General features: G+C 41.2%; 1 protein-coding gene across 1 annotated transcript in view; it reads right to left on the reverse strand.

Annotated features, from left to right (window-relative positions):
• Nucleotides 1-17,429: 17,429 nt before the first annotated feature.
• igdcc3 (immunoglobulin superfamily, DCC subclass, member 3) overlaps nt 17,430-20,254 on the reverse strand; it is a gene marked incomplete at both ends in the record, with an annotated part of 73,653 nt that continues 70,828 nt past the window's right edge. Inside the window, 3 exons of the mRNA XM_083793437.1 lie at nt 17,430-17,576; nt 18,455-18,668; nt 19,615-19,750. Of these exons, the coding sequence (XP_083649563.1) occupies nt 17,430-17,576; nt 18,455-18,668; nt 19,615-19,750 (497 nt within the window). The remainder of the gene's footprint in view (nt 17,577-18,454; nt 18,669-19,614; nt 19,751-20,254) is intronic.

Consider the following 20,254-nt stretch of genomic DNA (forward strand, 5'->3'; position numbering starts at 1 on the left):
TCTTTCTTATATTCTGAAAATGAAATATGAACATTAACCATAGATAAGATACATTACAAATCTATGGGCCTTTGTTCTTTGCATACAGTAGAGCTATTTTCCATAGCTGAACAAAAGATGAGGCTTAGGAAAAATCTCTCTCACTCTCTCACACACACACACACACACACACACACACACACACACACGATTTATTCCCGAGTGATTGCACTTCTTAACCCTTCCAAGGCTAATACAGCCTGGCTTATATAATCTGAAAAGTACATATTTCCATAGATAATATATAGAGCTTTCATTCTTCCATGAAAACAACTGCAGAACGAAATGCTTTCTTCTTAGATGCATTTATTGCAGAGTCAGAGTAAGAGTAGGATACGTTTATAGTGTAACCAGGCTATTTCATGACTGATAATGCAACAACCGCCATTTGATTAAAACGAAAAATGTTGCCACTGTCGAGTGGAAACCAAGTGTCCAAAACCATTTTTATTACTATTTTTTACGCAAAATTCTATCAATTCTATAATTCTATAAAGATATGAGGCTTCTGCCTGACAGCAACGATATATTACTAGTCCCCTCTCTGCCTACAAAATCATACATAAAATATGTTTCAATCTTCAACATTGTTAGATTCCAAGTAAAAACAAAAAAAGAAGGAAAAAACAAAACACTGGCCACTTCAACAAGGCCAGGCATCAATGCTCTACTCTATTACACACACACACACACACACACACACACACATGCGCACGCGCACACGCACACACACACACACACACACACGCGCACACACACACACACACACACACACACACACACACACACACACACACACACACACACACGCACACACACACACACACACACACACACACACACACACACACACACACACACACACACACACACACACGCGCACGCACACACACACACACACACACACACACACACACACACACACACACACACACACACACACACACACACACACACACACACACACACACAACTACGTAACAAGGGTAATTTGATGTGTTTCAGTTTCACTGTGAACCTGTCTGACTGGGAGCTACACAGATACTGTGATTATTGTGAGTCCATGCAGACACATGAAACGGTGACAGAGAATGGGTGTCTTATTAGACATGCACCTCGCAGAGAGACATGAAAGCTCACCATAAAGAATTCTCATTATCAATAACACTGGAGTAGCCAGAGATACTTTTTTTTAATAATAATGGAATGGATTTTCTGCTTCAGATCCATATGATTAGCCCAGGAGCAAAGTAATCACTGTAGTAGGCAAACATGGTGCAGTGTATTGTGTTCCGTATGTCAAGGCATCCAACTTGAAAGTATAAGCGCATATTATGGACATGACATTTCGTGAGACGTGTCTCAAACTCAAAATTATTTGTAACTTTTCCCCCTTCATTCAAGTCCTTTACTATTCAACATAACAACCTTGAAATGTGATTGTTTGTGTTATAATATAAGCTACAGGAGTGCAGGTATTTCACCATTAAATCCGGTCCTCCCTGTGGGTTTGCTGCTCTGATGCCCTGCCAGGCTCCACTTAGCAACCAGGCGCATTATCATCAGCCTGACAACACTGCTGTTTTGAGCCCCATATCTGCACGCTGTCAGTTCCTAAACCTGCCAACACTGGAAAAGCACATACTGTAGCTAGTGTATATACCCCATCCCTCCATGGTGATATCCTCAACTCAGGAGAGCAGAAACAGAGGTGATGGACAAAGTATATACTCAATAAATACCTGAGTATTCAAAAGTACATCCTCAGTGCATATCAGTGCATATTGAGATAAGATGAGATGAGATATACTTTATTGTCCCATGAGGGGAAATTTGTCTCGCTCAAAAGTGCAGTAGAGATCGGCTATAGTTTCACGATACAGTATGTGAAATAGGTTAGGTATTTGAAATGATTAATTAATAATATTTTTTAAATAAATGTAGGTCCCAAGAGCTTTGGAAGAAAGAAGACAATAGAAAGAAGACAATATTAAAATAAGTATTCAAGTACAGTAAAGTAAACATACTTAATTAGTTACTGTCCACCACTGAGCAAAAAATACTCAGAGTTAAACAAACACTGAAGAATCTGCTGTGTACACACACTGCATCAGCCATCCTCATACCCACCCATCTCATCCAATCTGTGATGGGGAGGTAAACTCAGCTCCCAGCATAGCAACCGTGAGAGCCTCTCAAGTCCCCTGTGTGTGGCCACGCCCTGGGGTCTAATTAATACAACACACTGTGCATCCATATGGCTGAGTGTGATTAAACACATAGAATGGAGAGAGAGAGAGATAGAGAGAGAGAGAGAGAGAGAGAGAGAGAGAGAGAGAGAGAGAGAGAGAGAGAGAGAGAGAGAGAGAGAAATAGGGGGGGCAACGTGCAAGCAGAGCCTAGTCAACCCACATCAATCCTTTCCTTCACTGATACAGCCAGGTATTGCTGTGTTATTCAGACTGATTTTGTTGTTAAGGGCAGAAGCCATATATCTGCATATTTAAACTTTTTATTTTTTATTTGAGGGGTGCCAGCCCTTCCCATGTCCAGCTTTGAGGGTTTGTGTAAATTGTCCTGACACAAACAGTGAATGTCATTGACAATGAATGGCCAGTTTTGAGTGTTTGTGTAAAGACAAACATTCGACAAAAGTGAGGACACAAATTGTGATTGGCCGGAATAAGACGATGTATGATGATATAATGATAAGAGCGCCTCTCACTTCACACGGGTGTGATTTTTGACAATTAATGCTCTACTTCGTCACTACAGTGTCAACAGAGAAAATTGTCTATCTACTGTATTGTTATTCTATTCTATTGTTTTATTTTTGTTATTTTAACTTTAAATATTGAACCAGTGAAAAGTGTTAAGAAAGGCTTACACTGACTGGTTGCATTGGAACAGTCTCAGACATACATTGGCGCTGTGAAGTTGTGGATCTACAGCTTTTTGTGCGCCTGCAGTGTCAAATGATGGAGCATAAGTTTGGCATTAGCTTGTTCCCTATTATATGCCTGCAGTAGCGTGTCACTACTGGCATAATTATAGGAAACAAGCAGCAGCAACAACAACCCTGATGCTTTGTTCAGGGCAATCGAGGCAGGAAGCCGACCTTGCCACGATGGGATGCGATTAGACACCATATCAAATCGATACAGAAGATGCTGGAGTCAATCAAGCACACAATAAATTACGTGCACCTTTTATCATGTCATTCATTATGAAGCCATTCTTCCTCAAGGCCACAAACAAGCATCTGGTTTGCTTCTCTTGCGGGACCCCCCCCCCCCCCCCCCATGCATGGACCCCCCCACCCCCCATGCATGGATCTACTTTAGGTGAAGACTGGGGATTCTTCACAGTAGGGGACCAGGGTGAGTAAAGACAAATGTATGCTTCGTGCATCGAAACATGTGATGCGTTGTGAAGTTAGAGATCTGCTATTGTTGGTGCGCCCATGTGACACCGCATACTTTGTGACACCGCCGTGTGACAAAGTATAACTCAAGTGTAGCTGTCAAGGGCAGATGAGGAGAGGAAGGTGCACAAAGCTTGTGGTTCATGGTGGAGGACCAAAGACAGGTTGAAACGGAGGCATAGAAAGGCTAAAGCGTAACGCTGAGCGCTGTGTGAGCTCTAGCATGAGCGCTTTAGAAGATATATCGTCACTGTCGGGTGGAAATCTCTTTCAACCTTTTATGTTTTTATTCCCCCCCCCCCCCCCCCCCATAAACGAATGCACGTCTTCACACAAGTAGTGAAAACAGACGATTTAGAAGCTCACAACGCATCACGTTGGGAGCTTGTCGGCTATTTTCACTATTTTAAAATGTTTCGTAAAATAATAATAATAATAATAAAAAGGAACTGTTTTGGATATAGGCTACAACGTTTCCACCTGACAGCGATGATATATAAACACCCCGCCCCCCACCGTTCACCTCCTCCACCATCACCACCTCTCTCTCTCTCTCCATTCTTTGATCCCAGCAGCAACACCCGTTTAAGCCTCTGCTCATGCTCCGCCGTACCACGGTGCTCTCCTCTGCTCATGCTCCGCCGTACCACGGTGAGTGTTAAGCCTCTGCTCATGCTCCGCCGTACCACGGTGAGTGTTGCGAGCCAGAAATAGCAGATCTACAGTATACGAGTAGTCGAGTAGGCCTACATGTGTTGATGTGCAGATCTGCTCTGTGTTGGGGGAGGGGTCGTGGGACACCGCCACGGAGCATAAAATCAGGCATTGCTGTGTTTTGCACATCCCTGCTTCCACCTCTCACACGCACGCGCACGCATACACACGTGCGCGCGCATGCATCATGTCAACACGCACACACGTGTGCGCACATGCACACACACGCACATGCACACGCACATGCACGGACGCGCACACGCACGCACGCACGCTCACACACACACACACACACACACACACACACACACACACACACACAGCATTTCCTCGATCTTCTCGGCTTCTCCCACTGCTAAGGAGGACACCCCAGCCAGCACTGTGATCCCATGCCCCCCCCCCCCTCAAACCCCCACCCCTCTCCTCTCTTTGTCCTGCTTCACACATCAGTGCCGCCAGGCACCCAGGGGATGAGGGGATGCGACATCTCTCTGCCGAACCAACGGATTCAGCACCTCCCCCCATTTCTGCCTTCATCTCCACGGCTTCCTTCCTTAAGGGGGGGGGGGGGGCTGGGCAATTGGTGTGTGTGTGGGGGTGTTTATGTGGGGGTGTTTGTGTGGGTGTACTGTACATGTTAAGTGTGAGCATGCGTTCAGCTTAGCAGGAATTGATTGTATGTGCCTGTATGCGTGTAAGAGTGCGAGTGATTGTGCATGTGTATGTACGCGTGCATTTGGTTCCATGTTGCAGAACCAAATGGACCCGTATATGGGTCTATTGTTGACACTGAGGATTGGTACTGTGTGGGTCAGATATGACAATAAGCACATCTACAGTGGTACACGTGAGCCACTCACTCACTGCCACTGAAAAGGTCACATGATTTATGTCCCTCAGAGCGCTGCTCTGTGCACACGCTGCAATAACACCAGCAGCTCCTTTTCCTTCTGAATGCTTTCTCTGCCACGTCTCTCGTGGCCTCAGCATGTTAATGCACACATTCTCCATCAGTCAACCTCCACCATACCCCTATACCTACAGTATACCTATACCCTCATACCCACCCCCCACACGCCACCATGACGAGCACGTCTCCGACTGAAGTCACTTACAGTCGGCAAATCTGTTGATTTGATTGAAAATAAAGAAATATTTCAATACATTATATTATACGCATGCACGCACGCGCACGCACGCATGCACACGCGCACACACACACACACACACACACACACACACAGCCGTGGGAAGATATTTACAGTAGGTGCTGCAAAATGTTCAGCAAAATGCGCATGCACGAGGCGCATGCACACGCATTTTCACGCATTTTTGTGCGGAAAAGTGGCTTTAACTTTCCCTCTCCACATGCATGAGCAAAATAACACAGGCAATTAACCAGGATAAGGCGCCAATACTGTGATACAGCATATTTATTAGGCCTAGTAACAGAAATCTGTTCTGATTCAAATTATTATTATACTTTCCCCCTCCTGTCCGAGGGGGGGCTGTGCCTGGGGGGAGGCTGTGCTCCAGCCCCCCCAGCACCCCTACTTCCCTCAGCCATGCACACACACACACACACACACACACACACACACACACACACACACACACACACACACACGAAACAGGAGCTGACAGGACGGTTTTGATTATTTGCGATGTGAGAGGAGGGACGTCACCTGGGAAGTGTGTTACGGCTGGGAAATCTGGAAACAGTAAAAAAGAAGAAAAAAGAGAGAGTGAAGTAGGAACATCAGAGGTAGGCGGGCATTAAAGTCGGCTGGCGTGAGCTTTGACCTGACTCTCTCTCGGCTGCTCCCTTTGAGCTGCTAAAAGGCGTATGGTGTGAGAAGGCCCTCCAGCCCCCCTCCTATACCCCCGCTTCCACCCAGTGGTGGAAACTAAGTAACCAAGTACATATACTCTAGTGCAATTTTGAGAAACTTTACTTGAGCATTTACATTTTTTCATACTTTCACTTCCATAGATACTATCCAGTACGTCTCACAGAGAAATATTTGTAGCCTATATATACTCCACTACAATAATTTAACAGCTTATTTTATTTATTACAAAAAACAAAACAAAAAATACCGCTAAAGCCCTATTTCTTTTTTGCTATTTGTAATCAAGTTTGACAAATCTTAAAAAGAAATAACTTTTATTTTGGTTCTGCAAGTATCCTTTATTTTAATGCCAATACTTGTGTTATTTTACTCATGTCAAAGTTTTAATGCAGGCCTTTCACGTAGGTAACAGTTACTTAAGGTACAGTAACCTTTTATTTTCATATTGTGGTACAATTTCCACCACTGCACTCTCTCTCTCTCTCTCTCTCTCTCTCTGTCTGGAAAAGCAAGGTTTGCTTTCTCAGCTCGCTCCAAATGCTGCAGGGTCACGAGGACCCGGGGCCCCAGTTGAGGTGGTCCGGCCGAGGATAGAGTTTCACTGCTTTATGTGGCCAGTCTGGCCTCCTCTGTGCATGTGCGTGCGTGTGTGTGCATGCGTGTGCGTGCACGTGTGCGTGAGAGAGATAGACAGAGAGACAGAGAGAGCGGGAGGGAGGGTGAGAGATTCGTAGAAAGAGCAAAGTTATGGAAATGGGGTTGTCTTGGAGGTGAGTTAGAGCTCTGCTATTGTTTGATTTCATATCAGACCAGTGCCAACAGAAATACACACAGCATGCATACTGTATTCTGTACATGAACACAAACATACAAACTATGGTACAATGCTGTAGTATAGTATAGCACTCAAGTATGCCATATTCAATATACACGCAGGGTATGATATGCAGCATAACTATCAAGTAGAGAATGGTTGCTGAAAATTCCCATTAAACCAATTAAGGCATATTCAAAATGTTCAATATAGACGATCTGCAAGTTCTACAAGTGAGCTTGTAGATCTGCTATTTGTGAATTGTTTTTGAAAATGTTTTTTTGGATAAAGTAAGGATGACCACAAATGCCATGAGAATTGCATGATAACACATTTAATTGTTTAATGTGCACACATATGCAATGTATTGTTCAATAGGCATAAGCACTGTCTGGAAGTGGGAAAACATTTCATGTGAATAACCCCCAAACCCGCTCTATTTACACACCAGAACAATAATCTATAAATTAACAAACCAGGATATCATCGAAGTTAAAAGAGCCCATGTGTTCCAATGCCACATGACACATTGAGCGAGCCATGGAGGAAGAGAGAGAGAGATAAAAAGAGCCATGGGAGAGCTATAGATGAAGAGAGAGAGTGTGTGATATCTTATAGATAGAAGAGAAGAAAGATAAAGAGAGGCAGAGACGGAAACATAGAGAGAGAGGAGAGGTTGATTCCTATTGAACTTCCAGTTGCAGGACCAATCATCTACGAGGATCAACGATGATTAGGAATCCGGCACCAGTCTCCATCGACTATAGGAGCTGTGTGCCTCCGGCTCAATACTCTAGTCCCTGTGATAATGGACCAGACATTAGTTCAAGAAGACATGAGACACAAGGCCAAGTGTAGATCACACTGACCGCCTGCATCTATCAAACACACAGGGCTGCATGATGATATTAGGAAAACATGCGATATGCGATAACATTGATGAAATGGATTAGATTTCCATTCGAACAACATGGTTTTACTGAAAACCGTGCACCTGGCTGCTATTGACAATGCACAGGCACGCACGCACACACACACACACGCACGCACGCACAAACGGACACGCACACACACAATAATGACAACTGTCTGACTTTTTATTTTTACTAGATCTAGTTTATTATCATTGTTGTTGTTCTTTTCTTTAATCAGTGTTGCACAATGAAACCTAAAACAATACCAATCTCTAAAAATCTTCTATTTTTGCCTTTGTACACTTATACATACACACATACAGTACACACAGTATATGTGGATATGTATACAGTTATAATCTCGACCAACAACAAAGCCTTGGTCTTGAGGAAAACTATCACATTATGTGTATAGAAACAAAAAGATTTGTGGACATAATACAGTACAGTAGCAATCCCTGACAATGCTCTGAGAATTTCCTATTGACAGTGGTGGACAATGTATGTACTCAATTACGTATGTACTCAATTCAAAAGTACAAATTATGAAGTACATTTAGTTTTCAATGATGCATGGCTGAATTAAAATTGAGAACACTTAAAAAATAAAAACAAATGCAGACATTTTCTAAAATAGTAACTAACAGATCTACAAGTTCACATCACAGCTCATCTCAGTGCGACACGTTGTAAGCTTGCCTTCTAGATCTGCTATTTTCACTATCTTTGAAATGGGACTTAAGTGGATAATGCTTTTGTTTGGGTCCCAAGAGTCCCTTCCTAGAAATGTAGTCGAGTCAAAAGTACAATATTTCTATTTGAAATGTTGCAAAGCAAGACCTTTATAATTATTATTAATAATAATAAATCAACAAATGTACTGTACTCAAGTAAATGTTACTGTCCACCACTGCTGAGAACTCTTAAAATCATTTTCTGTTGACCTGAATTGGATTGTGAACACATACAGTAGAAGCAGAGAGGTAACTGACCTCAGCAGACCAAAAGACAGACGGATAGATAAATACAGACAGACAGACGGATGTGTGATCGTCGTGATCGAGCGACTGAGCTGACTATATTGTGCTCTCTTTAGTTCTCTCCATATAGGCTAGTGGTTATTTCTGCCCCCTCTTGTCCGAGTCCTTCTGTCAAACCTACGCAAAGTCACAAATTGAGGCTTCATTTCCCCCGTCCTGAAATATATTAGTATATTCCTAGTATAGGAATCTACAGAACTGGCTTCATGGGCACTGCATACGCTTTTTGGTTTAGGTCAGCACCACATTCTTCCCTTAAAGAACCACTGCACCCATTTTCAACCTATTTTTCATGCAATTGCTCACTAATGCTCATTATAAGATGGCACCGTTTCTGTCTACTCAGTCTGTGTCTCAGGCGAGGGCTGTGGAGTGTGGACAGTTCAGAAACCAGCCTACCAGTGACATCATCGATGGGGATTCCAAGCTAAAGGAAACCTTTCTCTTCCTTGAAAAGTCAGCCATGTAGTCCGCTGCCCCCCCAGGTTGGCAGAGGAAGTGTAGCGCCCAGGATTACATTAGATAATTGGCACTGGGTGAAAAGAAAAACTGGGTTACAAAATCGTGGGATAAAAATTTAGATAAAAAAAAAAAAAAAAAAAAAAAGTCAGCCATGTTCTTGCATTAATAATGAAAACAAATGAAATACAAATTGAAATCTTGTTGAAATGACCAAACCTGCATACCGATGATGTCACTGGTAGGCATGTTTTTTAACTGTCCATAGCCGTCCTCTGAGACACAGACCAAGTAGACAGAAATGGTACCAATTTATAACGCATTAGCATTTGTAATTTATATGAAGATAGGTTGGTTGAAGTGGTCCTTGAAGTGATAAAAAACTAATAAACTAATAACTGCATAGTAGGAATTGTAGACGTAATAGTACATCTATTACTAATAGTTAACAGCAACATCCTGAGTGTTCATTTAACTCTTGAGTGTATAAAAGGGACCTGTAAGTACCCTTACAGTAAGGGTACAGGAAGAGTTCAAATATCACTCAGAACTGTGCTGGGTGGTAGAGAGACTCTCCCATGCCCTGTGCTGTGGCCAGCAGGGGATTTATTGGCCTGTCAAGATTCAAACTAATGGGATTTAAATCAAATCAGTGGGTTAATTAAAGAGATGGCATCTGATTTTAAATTATATTTAGTATTTGTAATCAGAGATTTCCCGAGAGTGATGTGTGTGTGCGCGCACGCACGCATGTGTGTGATACAATCACTGGTATATGATGTATTTTAATAAACCGTTTCTCAAAGTCGGTTTCAGGGACCACCAGGGGTCCAAATGGACCATTACAGGTCTGTAACTCTTGAGAGTACCCTATAAGGGTCCCCTGTTGGTCCTCGGATCCAATAGTAGACCCTTTTTTAATTTATTTACTAAGCACAACTACTGTATGTTTCATATTCTGCTAGGAAGGCAACCACACAGGACAAGGACAAGAGTCAGTAACACCTCCATACAGAAGCTCTTCTGTACTTCCAGTGGCCTCACTGTGCCACTGCTAACCTGAACAGGACTGACTGAATCACACGCCGTGCACATGTGAGGATGACTGGGTGGAACTTGGAACATGATGAGGATGAAGTGACCATCAAGCCCCGTTGAGGGCTAAGCCAGATTTAAGATTTTTCAACCAATAGGTCATATAGCCTTATTGTTATAAATGTATTTTTTACCAATACACACTATCAAACAGACTAACAATGTGAGACAGAACCATCAATAGCACCATATTGAGATCAGAATATTATTTGCCACATTTTGGCTAAATATCACAGTGTTACCATCACAAGTCCAATAAGGAATAACTAACACTTTTCATTTCAGCTAAAATAACACATTAGCTTTTTTTTTAGGTCATGCTGATCTATAGGCTTTTTTTTCTGTGTCTACTACTCTTAAATACATGGGATCCAATCAGATTTCTTGACAGAGGTATATAAATATAATACTGATCTCAAACATTAAAGTACAATTACATTAAATTACCATTTTGACAAGAGTATAAATTACTTGGAAAAATCTTTAAAATCAGCATTATTTGACACATACAGTCATCAGGGTCTTGGAGAAGAACATCAGAGAGATAAATGCACTGGAGATGTAATCAATTGACAATCATATCTTATAGTAATTTGGTGCCACAGTGATCAATATAACATATTGTAGAGGATATTTCAAAGCAAGAGCCCTGGCTGGCCTCAGGGTTTTCAGAGAAACCACAGCGAATCCCCTCAGATCCCCTCGTGTGTTGTTACAACCCACGACAGTTATGATGAATACAATGATAGTGACTGTAGCTCGTCTAAGCATATTGCTTATCCTTTATGGCTGGTGTCGCACTGGTGTGGCACACCGCGGAATTGCTGATCGGCTATTTTCGGTGTGTGACGGCGGCATACAGCCAAGTCTAAACCAGGATTATCTTGTCCTTTAATAAACTGCTCGGTTTGTCTTCCACTGTTTGAATATGGACTAAATGTGCAGCCTTAAACATGTCAAGCCAAGGAATGGCACAGTATTCAGTGGTAAACAATAGCGTATCCAAATCAATAATGATGAAGAAGGATGCCGTCTTTATTTTGTCATAGACCTGAGAGTAATTCATATTATGAACATTTTTTTTTCTTCATAAATAGCCAACATAGACAATCTTCTACAAGCACACAACACGGCTCATAGGCTAGTAGATTGGCACTGAAGGCATTCATTTATGAAAAAATATAAAAAGTTGAAATATGGAGGTACAAGGTTTCTGCCTGACAGCAACAATAGTAATCCTTGCCTATGCTTTCCATAGTGCATGTGAATTGAGGGCAGAGTGGTTGCATCATGTGTAAATCCTTTCATTAGAGTGGTGGGCATTGAGCTAAGTTGTGATAAATAGTTAAATTAGATAAATAGGTGCCAGGGTCATTTTGGTTAATTTACGTCTGAAAGTCTTTTGACACTTTCCAGAGTGCAGTGCACAACTGAATGTGGACTGTAGTTGTGAAGCTCACAGCTAAAATGTCCTGATCCCTCCTGTCCCCCCTATTTGCTCTGAAACATTCTTTTCCAAGTTAGCTGGGCAACAAAGGCGGCATCCCTCCCTTCCAACAATGGCCTGAACAGCACGGCACAGAGCAGAATGCAAGGTAGGAAGATCATTCTAAGAAATACATGAACTCTAGTAGAGCAGCACCAAAGGCCTTGTGTGGCCTGAAGAGACAAATATTACATGAGCATCAGAGTGTTCCTGAACACACACACTCCCTGTCCAAATAAGCCAAACGTTGCTGTCCGGTGGAAATCTTCCATGTATGTCCAAGACTGTTACTTTTCAGAAGAAGAAAGAAATTGTGTCTACCTTTTTTTTCTACAATAGAAAAAAATATCAAAATGCGTTGTGAGCTTGCAGATCGGTTATTTTGTCTATTTTGCGTGACAATCTTGTACGATGAAGCAGGCAAATAAAATCAACAAACACAAATGTGGAAATATGAAGATACAAGGTTTCTGTCCGACAGCAACGAAAACAAAATCGTCAGAATTCTCACATGAGGAAAGAAGTAGGTTTTAGATGAGGTAGGGGTTCTCAACACTGTAAAACAACAAGCGATAAGGTTGTATTTCCATTCTCAGTAGTGTCCGCATGGAGTGTCACCCTTTCCTAAGATAGGGTCATCGGCCCATCCATGAGAGGACTTTGACCAAACCCATTAACGTCGGAAGGCCAAGCTCTGATCTACACTGGACGACTAGAACCTGACCTATCAAAATGTAATCATGTAAACATGATCTTCCACTGCATCACCTTCTCAATGAATCAGGTTAAACGGCATTAAACCCTGTCACATCCGACCAGGATAATATGTGGGCAATTCCTGGCAAGAGGCGATTAACCCTAAATTATAGCCAAGGAGGAGCGAGGACGACACGGGAGTGAATGCATGCCCCTTGTTCCCTTGTGAGATTCCTTTTCCACAGAAAGTGAAACCTTGTGAGATTCCTTTTCCACAGAAAGTGAAACCTTGTGAGATTCCCTTTCCAAGTGAAAACATTGAGTAAGGTTTTGAAGAAGCCTTAAGATCAATATCATACTGGCAGTTAATAAATACACATGTTGAAAACACATTTAAATCAGGGATTATCTTATGCTAGTTTGACAAATATACCATTATTGTTTTTCTAACACTTGTACAGAATAGTAAATACCAACGTGTACAATTAAGTAGAAGAAATTAGTTGCAGAGACGAGGAGGGGGGGGGGGAATATTGGAGACGAACAGTTGGCATGCAAACAAATAAACTTGCAAACATAAGGCAGAAAATTATCTCAGATGGTCTTTGAAAAAAGGTTAAATGTGACGCAGCAGGGAGAATTGCGTTTGCATGGTACTATACATAGAGACATAGGTCGTTTGCATGGTACTGTACATACAGACATAGCTGGTCGTTGCTGTGGGGAGATACTCAGTGGTGGAAAGCACATTTACTCAAGTGCTTAAGTACAATTTTGAGGTACAGTAAACCTCTGCTCCACTGTTATCTCAAAGCCAAATATTGTACGTATTACTCCACTACAATTCTTTGACAGCTTTAGTTACTTAGTATTTAGATTGCTAACTAATTAACCAGTTTAATATTTTGACTATTCGAAAATAGTCTATCTACAAACTTGGCTATTTTTTAATTTGTTGTACTTTTACTTTGGTACTGTAAGTATGTTTGGATGCCAAGAGTTTTGTACTTTTAAACAAGTTCTGAATAGTTCATATTAAAAAAGTATTTTTTATATTGTGAATATTGCTACTTAAGTAAAACTTCTTCCACCACTGGAGATCCTCAACTGACAGGACCATTCTGTCCCAACAATTACAGACACACAAGCGTTGCTCACCAAATATCTCCCAATTATCTACCACTTTTCACATCTTTCTTCTGACTGAAGGCAGCAACAGCTGATTGGATAGAGCAGTGGTTCTCAAACCTTTTCATGTCAAGGACCCCCAAATTAATATGCATTTGGCCGCGGACCCCCATCTGAAAATAGTTTGTGCCAAGGACCCCCATACAAGATTCATGCTGCTAAAATGTTTCAAAAATATACAAGATTTCCTTTTTAAATAACCGATCTATCATGACCAGTTGTTGAATTTGTGAATTTAGCCAATGTGTAGAGCGAATAAAGTGGAGTGGTTAAACTGATTTTGATGTTATATTAATTAAATTAGGTGGAGACTCCTGGAACCCCCTGAAGGACCGACCCCTGGGGGTCCTCGTCCGGACTTCAGTCTGAGAACCACTGTGGTAGAGAGTTTTGAAGGTAGAATGAGCAGCCAACAGCAAGTGAGGAATGAAGAATAAATGGTGAGAAGCCAAATCGTATACAGTCAAATTGTCTGTTAATTGAACTCAGAGAACTTACAACCTATCTTACAGATGGATAAGTGAAAACTAGAAAATGTAATTCCCAGGTAATTTGCAAAATATGTGGTGAGCGCTTATAGTGTACCCAACAGCCCACAGCAAACATATAGCAGATTACAAAACAATTAAGGCAAACAAAAAGTACTGATTATTAGTCTGATTATTTTTGAAATACTTTTCTACATTCACATCCATAAGAAAATAAAAGTTAATGCACAAGATAAAAGGTCTTAAGAAGTTTTCCATTCATCTGTATGTATGTATGTATGTGTGTCTGTCTGTCTGATCCTTTCACTGTCAACATACTGTATACAGAATGAGAGCAGTTCAACATCCTTAGTGCTAATTCAACTCTGACTGTGCAAAACACTTTACCCATTAGCTTTTCTTTTACACTTTCTCAGAGTTAAAAGAACACAGAGGATGCGACCATCCACTTGGCTGGATAGATATGAGTGTATTCCTCCATGATACTGCACAAAAGGCACCCAGGAGGGTGCTTCAGCATGGGGACAGTGACCTGAGAGCACGGCCATAAACAGGACTGAGGTAGGTTACCTTAATGCAATGTGTTGGGCAGTAACTTATAACTAAGTAATATATTACTCTAAATGTATTACTTTCCCCAGTAACGAGTAGTGTAAGGATTATAATTGCCCATATATTTGCATCTCATGCAAATATATCTCATCATCATGCAGTTTGTGCTGTTTGGGTGATTGGTGATTCAACTGCGAGGTTAATTTTGTCCACAATAAAGTGGATTCAGTTTTAAAAAGAGCTGGCTAAAAACAGTGTACCGCATATCACTTTTCGGGTAGCAAAAGTAATGTAACGAGTACCGTAACTAATTACTTTTGATACCAAGTAAGTAATAAGTGATTTTCTTTTTTAAATGAGTAATAAGTAAAGAGTACATTTTACACTTCCTTAGTGACTTGCCCAACACTTTGCATCACAAGAACAGTTGCTTGTGACTGCTGACAACACACACAAACAGTGTGTGTGTGTGTGTGTGTGTGCATGTGCGTGCGTACGTGAGTGTGTGTGTGTGTGTGTGTGTGTGTGTGTCAGCCGACACCACCATATTGGTATATTCCTGAAACATATTATTTATTAGTCAGTGTGAACTGGAGTGAGAAGACTGAACAGCAGCAGGATTTTGTGACACTTAAGGATGTTGACAGACATTAAAATACTGTCTTTCATTTAACTCAGAGAATATACGTAATGTAATCAAATGCACCCGCTAAGGGTCCATTTGGTTACATTTGGATACTCTCTGAGTTACAAATGCATAATTGAACAATGAGGGTTTTACTGTGTAGAATGACGGGGGCTTAATCTGGACTGTCAGGAAGCAGAAGGCTATGCCTTCACCAAAGGACTGTCAGGAAGCAGAAGGCTATGCCTTCACCAAAGGAGTCAGATGAGGAGATATGATGGGGAAAGAAATAAGTCACTAATAGCACGGGAAGCTTGAGCCTAATTTTATACTTTGCCGCATAATGGTGACACTCAACAAAAATCAATTATTTTCAGAGAGCGAATCTGTCGTGCGACAAAGTATAGGCATTTTAGAGTGACTGGCAGGTAACTTGAATTGTGAAACATCCACAAATTTGATTAGAAACACACTGTTGCCAATTAATATTCAGTAATCCCGTATGAGAGCATTACACTAACATTAGTAGTGTCCAATGTTTTATAACATTTCGATACATTTGTGCTTTTTCTATATTTTTTTACATACATCACATATGTAGATAAAGACACTCTTTCACTCAACACCAACACAAACACCCACAAAAAACATGCACATATACTATACAAAGAACACATGCACACAGAATTCAAACATAGCTTTGTTTCGTAAATACATATATGATGTATGTAATACGTATATTAGTTTACTCCACCTCGCCTATCAAATAGAACAATATGTAGCATATTATCTCACGTAGCAGTATATAGTCCTGAAAATATTATTAGCGGTGCAGTGCATCTCTAACAATCATTCCATTTAACTGAGGCAACTAAGAATGAAAACAAAAAACAAACAAAAAAACAATCTGGTCTTTTGGAAAGAAAAAAGAAGAAGAAACCTTTAAAAACTACCATGGAACACTATAAAATGTCTTTACAATAGAATTCATACAATAATGTCAGTCTGTCAACTTGAGGTACTGACTTATGTACAAACACCATAAGCATCAACGGAGGGAAGCCTGGATCTCATAGAAGGAGAGGGACACATTTTCATTTAGCAAGAAACAGACAAACAACAACAACAATAACAACATTGTTATCTTGAGGTAGAACATTAACTTCAGCGTTTGGAAGTGCTTTATGTTGGATTTTTTTTTTTCCTTTTCATTTATTTTCTTTTCATTTTGCTTTGAGAAAGTAGGAGAGGTGTGAGAAGATTTCTTGACATCTGAGGTAGTGCGGTGTCTGATCTTGTAATTTTCTAACCAATGGATCCCTCTACATGTAAAACAAGTGAACACAGGGGAAGGTACAGATCCAAAAGGCTTCCCACACGACACATTCATTCCGGCTGAGGTAGGTTTTTGTTGAATCCTAAGGTTCACATAGCCAAGTCTAGTGCCTGCATGAAGGCCAAGAACTAATAAAACAAAAGAAAACAAACAAACAAATGCTGATATCGCTGAAAAACAAAGTCCTGAGACAGAATATATCAAATCCCTGGAAGAAGGCCTTAGTCTTCTGTAGATGAGATGGTGGAATCATTGGTAGGCTGAAAGTAGGCAGCTGGAGTCTTTGACATCCACAGAAAAGTAGAAATAAGACCAATAACTTATAACCACTTTGACATAGTAGTAGATATATATATATATCTATTTAAAAAAAAACTTAAAATAAAATCAGTACTATATATCAAGGACATTCTGGGCCTCTATTCTGTGTGCTGCCGGCAACCAGAAAATGAACAAAGTACCAAACTGTAAAAACCAACACTTCAATGGCCTGCCAAGCTAAGCATAGCTGTCCCATCAAAAGATAGTGCTTTCCAAACCCCAGACCAAAGAACACCCCAATATCCAGTCCTAGCTAGATCTCCTAGAACTCCTTAACGTACCAATAAAAAATCTTTGCACAAAAAAGGTAAAATTACTCTGAAAGAAAAGAAAACACATTTGTCGACCTGAGTATGAGAAGAGTCTCAGTGGCCTTCATACGGAGCTAGCCGTGGTCCTGCCGTCCTGCTGCGGTGGCAGGAGGAGGCTCCTGGAAACGTGTCTCTGCTTCCCGCTCCGAGCTGAACTCGTCCAGCGGTATCGTAGACAGCTGGGTGTCGTTTGGAGTGTAGGATACTAGCGAGTTCTCTGACTGAAAACACACACACACACACACACACACACACACACACACACACACACACACACACCACACACACCACACACACACACACACACACACACACACACACACACACACACACACACACACACACACACACACACACACACACACACACTTATCATACTTTTTTTCATAAACCATTTATAAGCCCTAAATACTTCATTGTATATGAGCTTGTATATCTGCTGTTTTAGCTATTATACTCGGACGGCATTGCATCAGCCAGAAGTGTGCTTAGTGTTGCTCGGTGTGGTCGCTCGGTGTGCTCGCTCCGCTGATGGCGTGCCTGCCTTTTCACAGATTTGAACTTAACGTTTTCAATGCTTTTAATGACATTGCCTTGTTCTCAATCACACGTCCTCATGCTAGTATCAATCACTTGGAAGCATCCTTCAATGCCATGTTTCATTATGTCTACAGGACTACCCTGTCCAAGCATATCCATACGTCATTGCTGTCGGGAGGAAACCACCCAACTCATTGAAACAATGAAAAACCTCTTAACTCCATTGGACCCTCACACTGCCTGCTAAAACAACTACTCCACCCCCTCTCCCCCTCTCATGCAAGTAATTGACAATATAAAAAGCCACAACACCAACTTTGATGAGGCAGTATTGCTTTGTTTTCAAAATATAAGGTTTTCTTAATTTCCAGAAAGATTTCCATTTTTCATTTTCAGAAAAATGAACATATTGGAGTTACCTAGGTGGTTTCTTTCCGACAGCAGATATACTGTATATTGTATGTTGTATTGGCGTATTTTTCACTGTACATTTTCCCTCTGCATTTTAGTGGTGAATTAGGAGGGATAATCTGTTGTCCCTTAGGGTCTCATGACTCACCATGTATGTGTCCTGTGTGCGGGTCGGTGCAGTGAAGAGTCTCTCGAGCTCGTTGTTGTGCGCAGTGGTCTTTCCCGCTGCGCTGCCATTGACCCCAATCTCCACCCTGGCAGCCCCGTTCAGCACAGAGGCACCCTGGGAAGTCAAAGAGGACTCCATCGCCACACTACGCCCTGCTTGGGGGGTGGCCTGAACCTTCTTGCACATCATTAACCTGCACAACACGCATGGGCATGTGTACACACGCACACGCACACACACAAACACACACGTGCGGCACAGTTTAGACTGCTGCAGTCACAACATAGTCAAATCCTCAGAGTTCATTTATGCATTTTTATACACTGTGAGTGTACAAATGTACACGTGTACTATCTCAGAGTTAAAGGAACATTTCACTGTGTACTATGAAGTACCGGTACTTTGTTTATCCACTACATCTTTCCATTTAATTTTTTTTCTTCTCACTGTGATTTACGATGATTTATAATATTGCTTTGTTTTTAACCGATTCTAAAAACGCCTTCTAAATCCTTTTCTGAAAAACAAAAAAATATTGTTACTACATAGAAACAACAACAAGCCAACAATTGGTTTCCGTCTTGAAAGGTAAAAACTCCAAAAGGGGTTCCCATCCTTAATGGATAAATGATACATTTGCTGAGGGTGTACAGTATAATGTTATTGATGGTGTTTCTATTGAGTGAGATGTATCTTAACTGTCGTGCTGCCTCTGGCGACTGAATTTCTCTTGTGGGATCAATAAAGGTCTTATCTTATTTGTTCTTTTTTTTTTTTTTTTTTTTTCTTTAAATTTTTATCCCACGATTTTGTAACCCAGTTTTCTTATCACCCAGTGCCAATTATCTATGTAATCCTGGGCGCTACCAGTTCCTTTCCCCTCCATCAGGCGCCCCGGCTGGCCAGGGGGAGGTAGTTTTAGAGACCAGGATTACGGCATGTTTTTGTGAGGGTATCTACCCTAGGGGACACGGGGAGAACATGCAAACTCCACACAGAAAGGCCCTATCGCCATTTTATTTGTTCTAAATATAATATTGAAAAAAAAACAGAACATTTTGCACTTGGTTGGGTTCCATCTGAAAGGTTGCGGTGGGGAGTGGGGAACAGCACAGGAGATGGGTGGACTCCATACACACCTGCCTCTGTAGCTGAAGATAAGGAACAGCACACAGAAGACGATGCAGGTGACTCCAATGTGAATGCCGATGATGATACCTGTGGTGGAGGTCTTGCTGTGTTCATCTTTCACACAGTCACATGGGGTGTTCAACACTGCATGGAGAGATACAGTACACTTAATCAAAAACACACACTAGATTCATACTGTAAATCAAGAGGTGGTGTGTAAAGGGTGAGTGCATGTGAGTGTGTACAGCTAATATAAGCCGTTTTCAACATGGCTGACATTTTTCCGCTTTAACTTACTAGCATGTATATCTTACAATACTTGATCTCTTTATAGCGCATAACACAATACAGGTGTCAATGGTGTATCTTTCTAGCCTTGGCCTGCCAGTTAGCATTTTGTTACCCAAGTGCAAAATTGCTAATTACTTGTAATTTCTTGTTTAAATATTGTGCATACCATTGACATAGTTTCCATTTCTGCTGTCAGACAACTACACAGCCATGACACGGATATGCCAATGACAGTGTTATCCACAATAGTTTAACCACTTTTATATCTATTTATATGTCTGCTATGTTGTTTATTTTTATTTTTTTTCAGATGTGTTTCAGTGGCTAAATGCATATATCAATTTCTGAGAAGCACTG

The sequence above is a fragment of the Protomyctophum parallelum genome, assembly GCF_964188405.1.
Source record: "Protomyctophum parallelum genome assembly, chromosome: 2".
Lineage (NCBI taxonomy): Eukaryota > Metazoa > Chordata > Actinopteri > Myctophiformes > Myctophidae > Protomyctophum > Protomyctophum parallelum.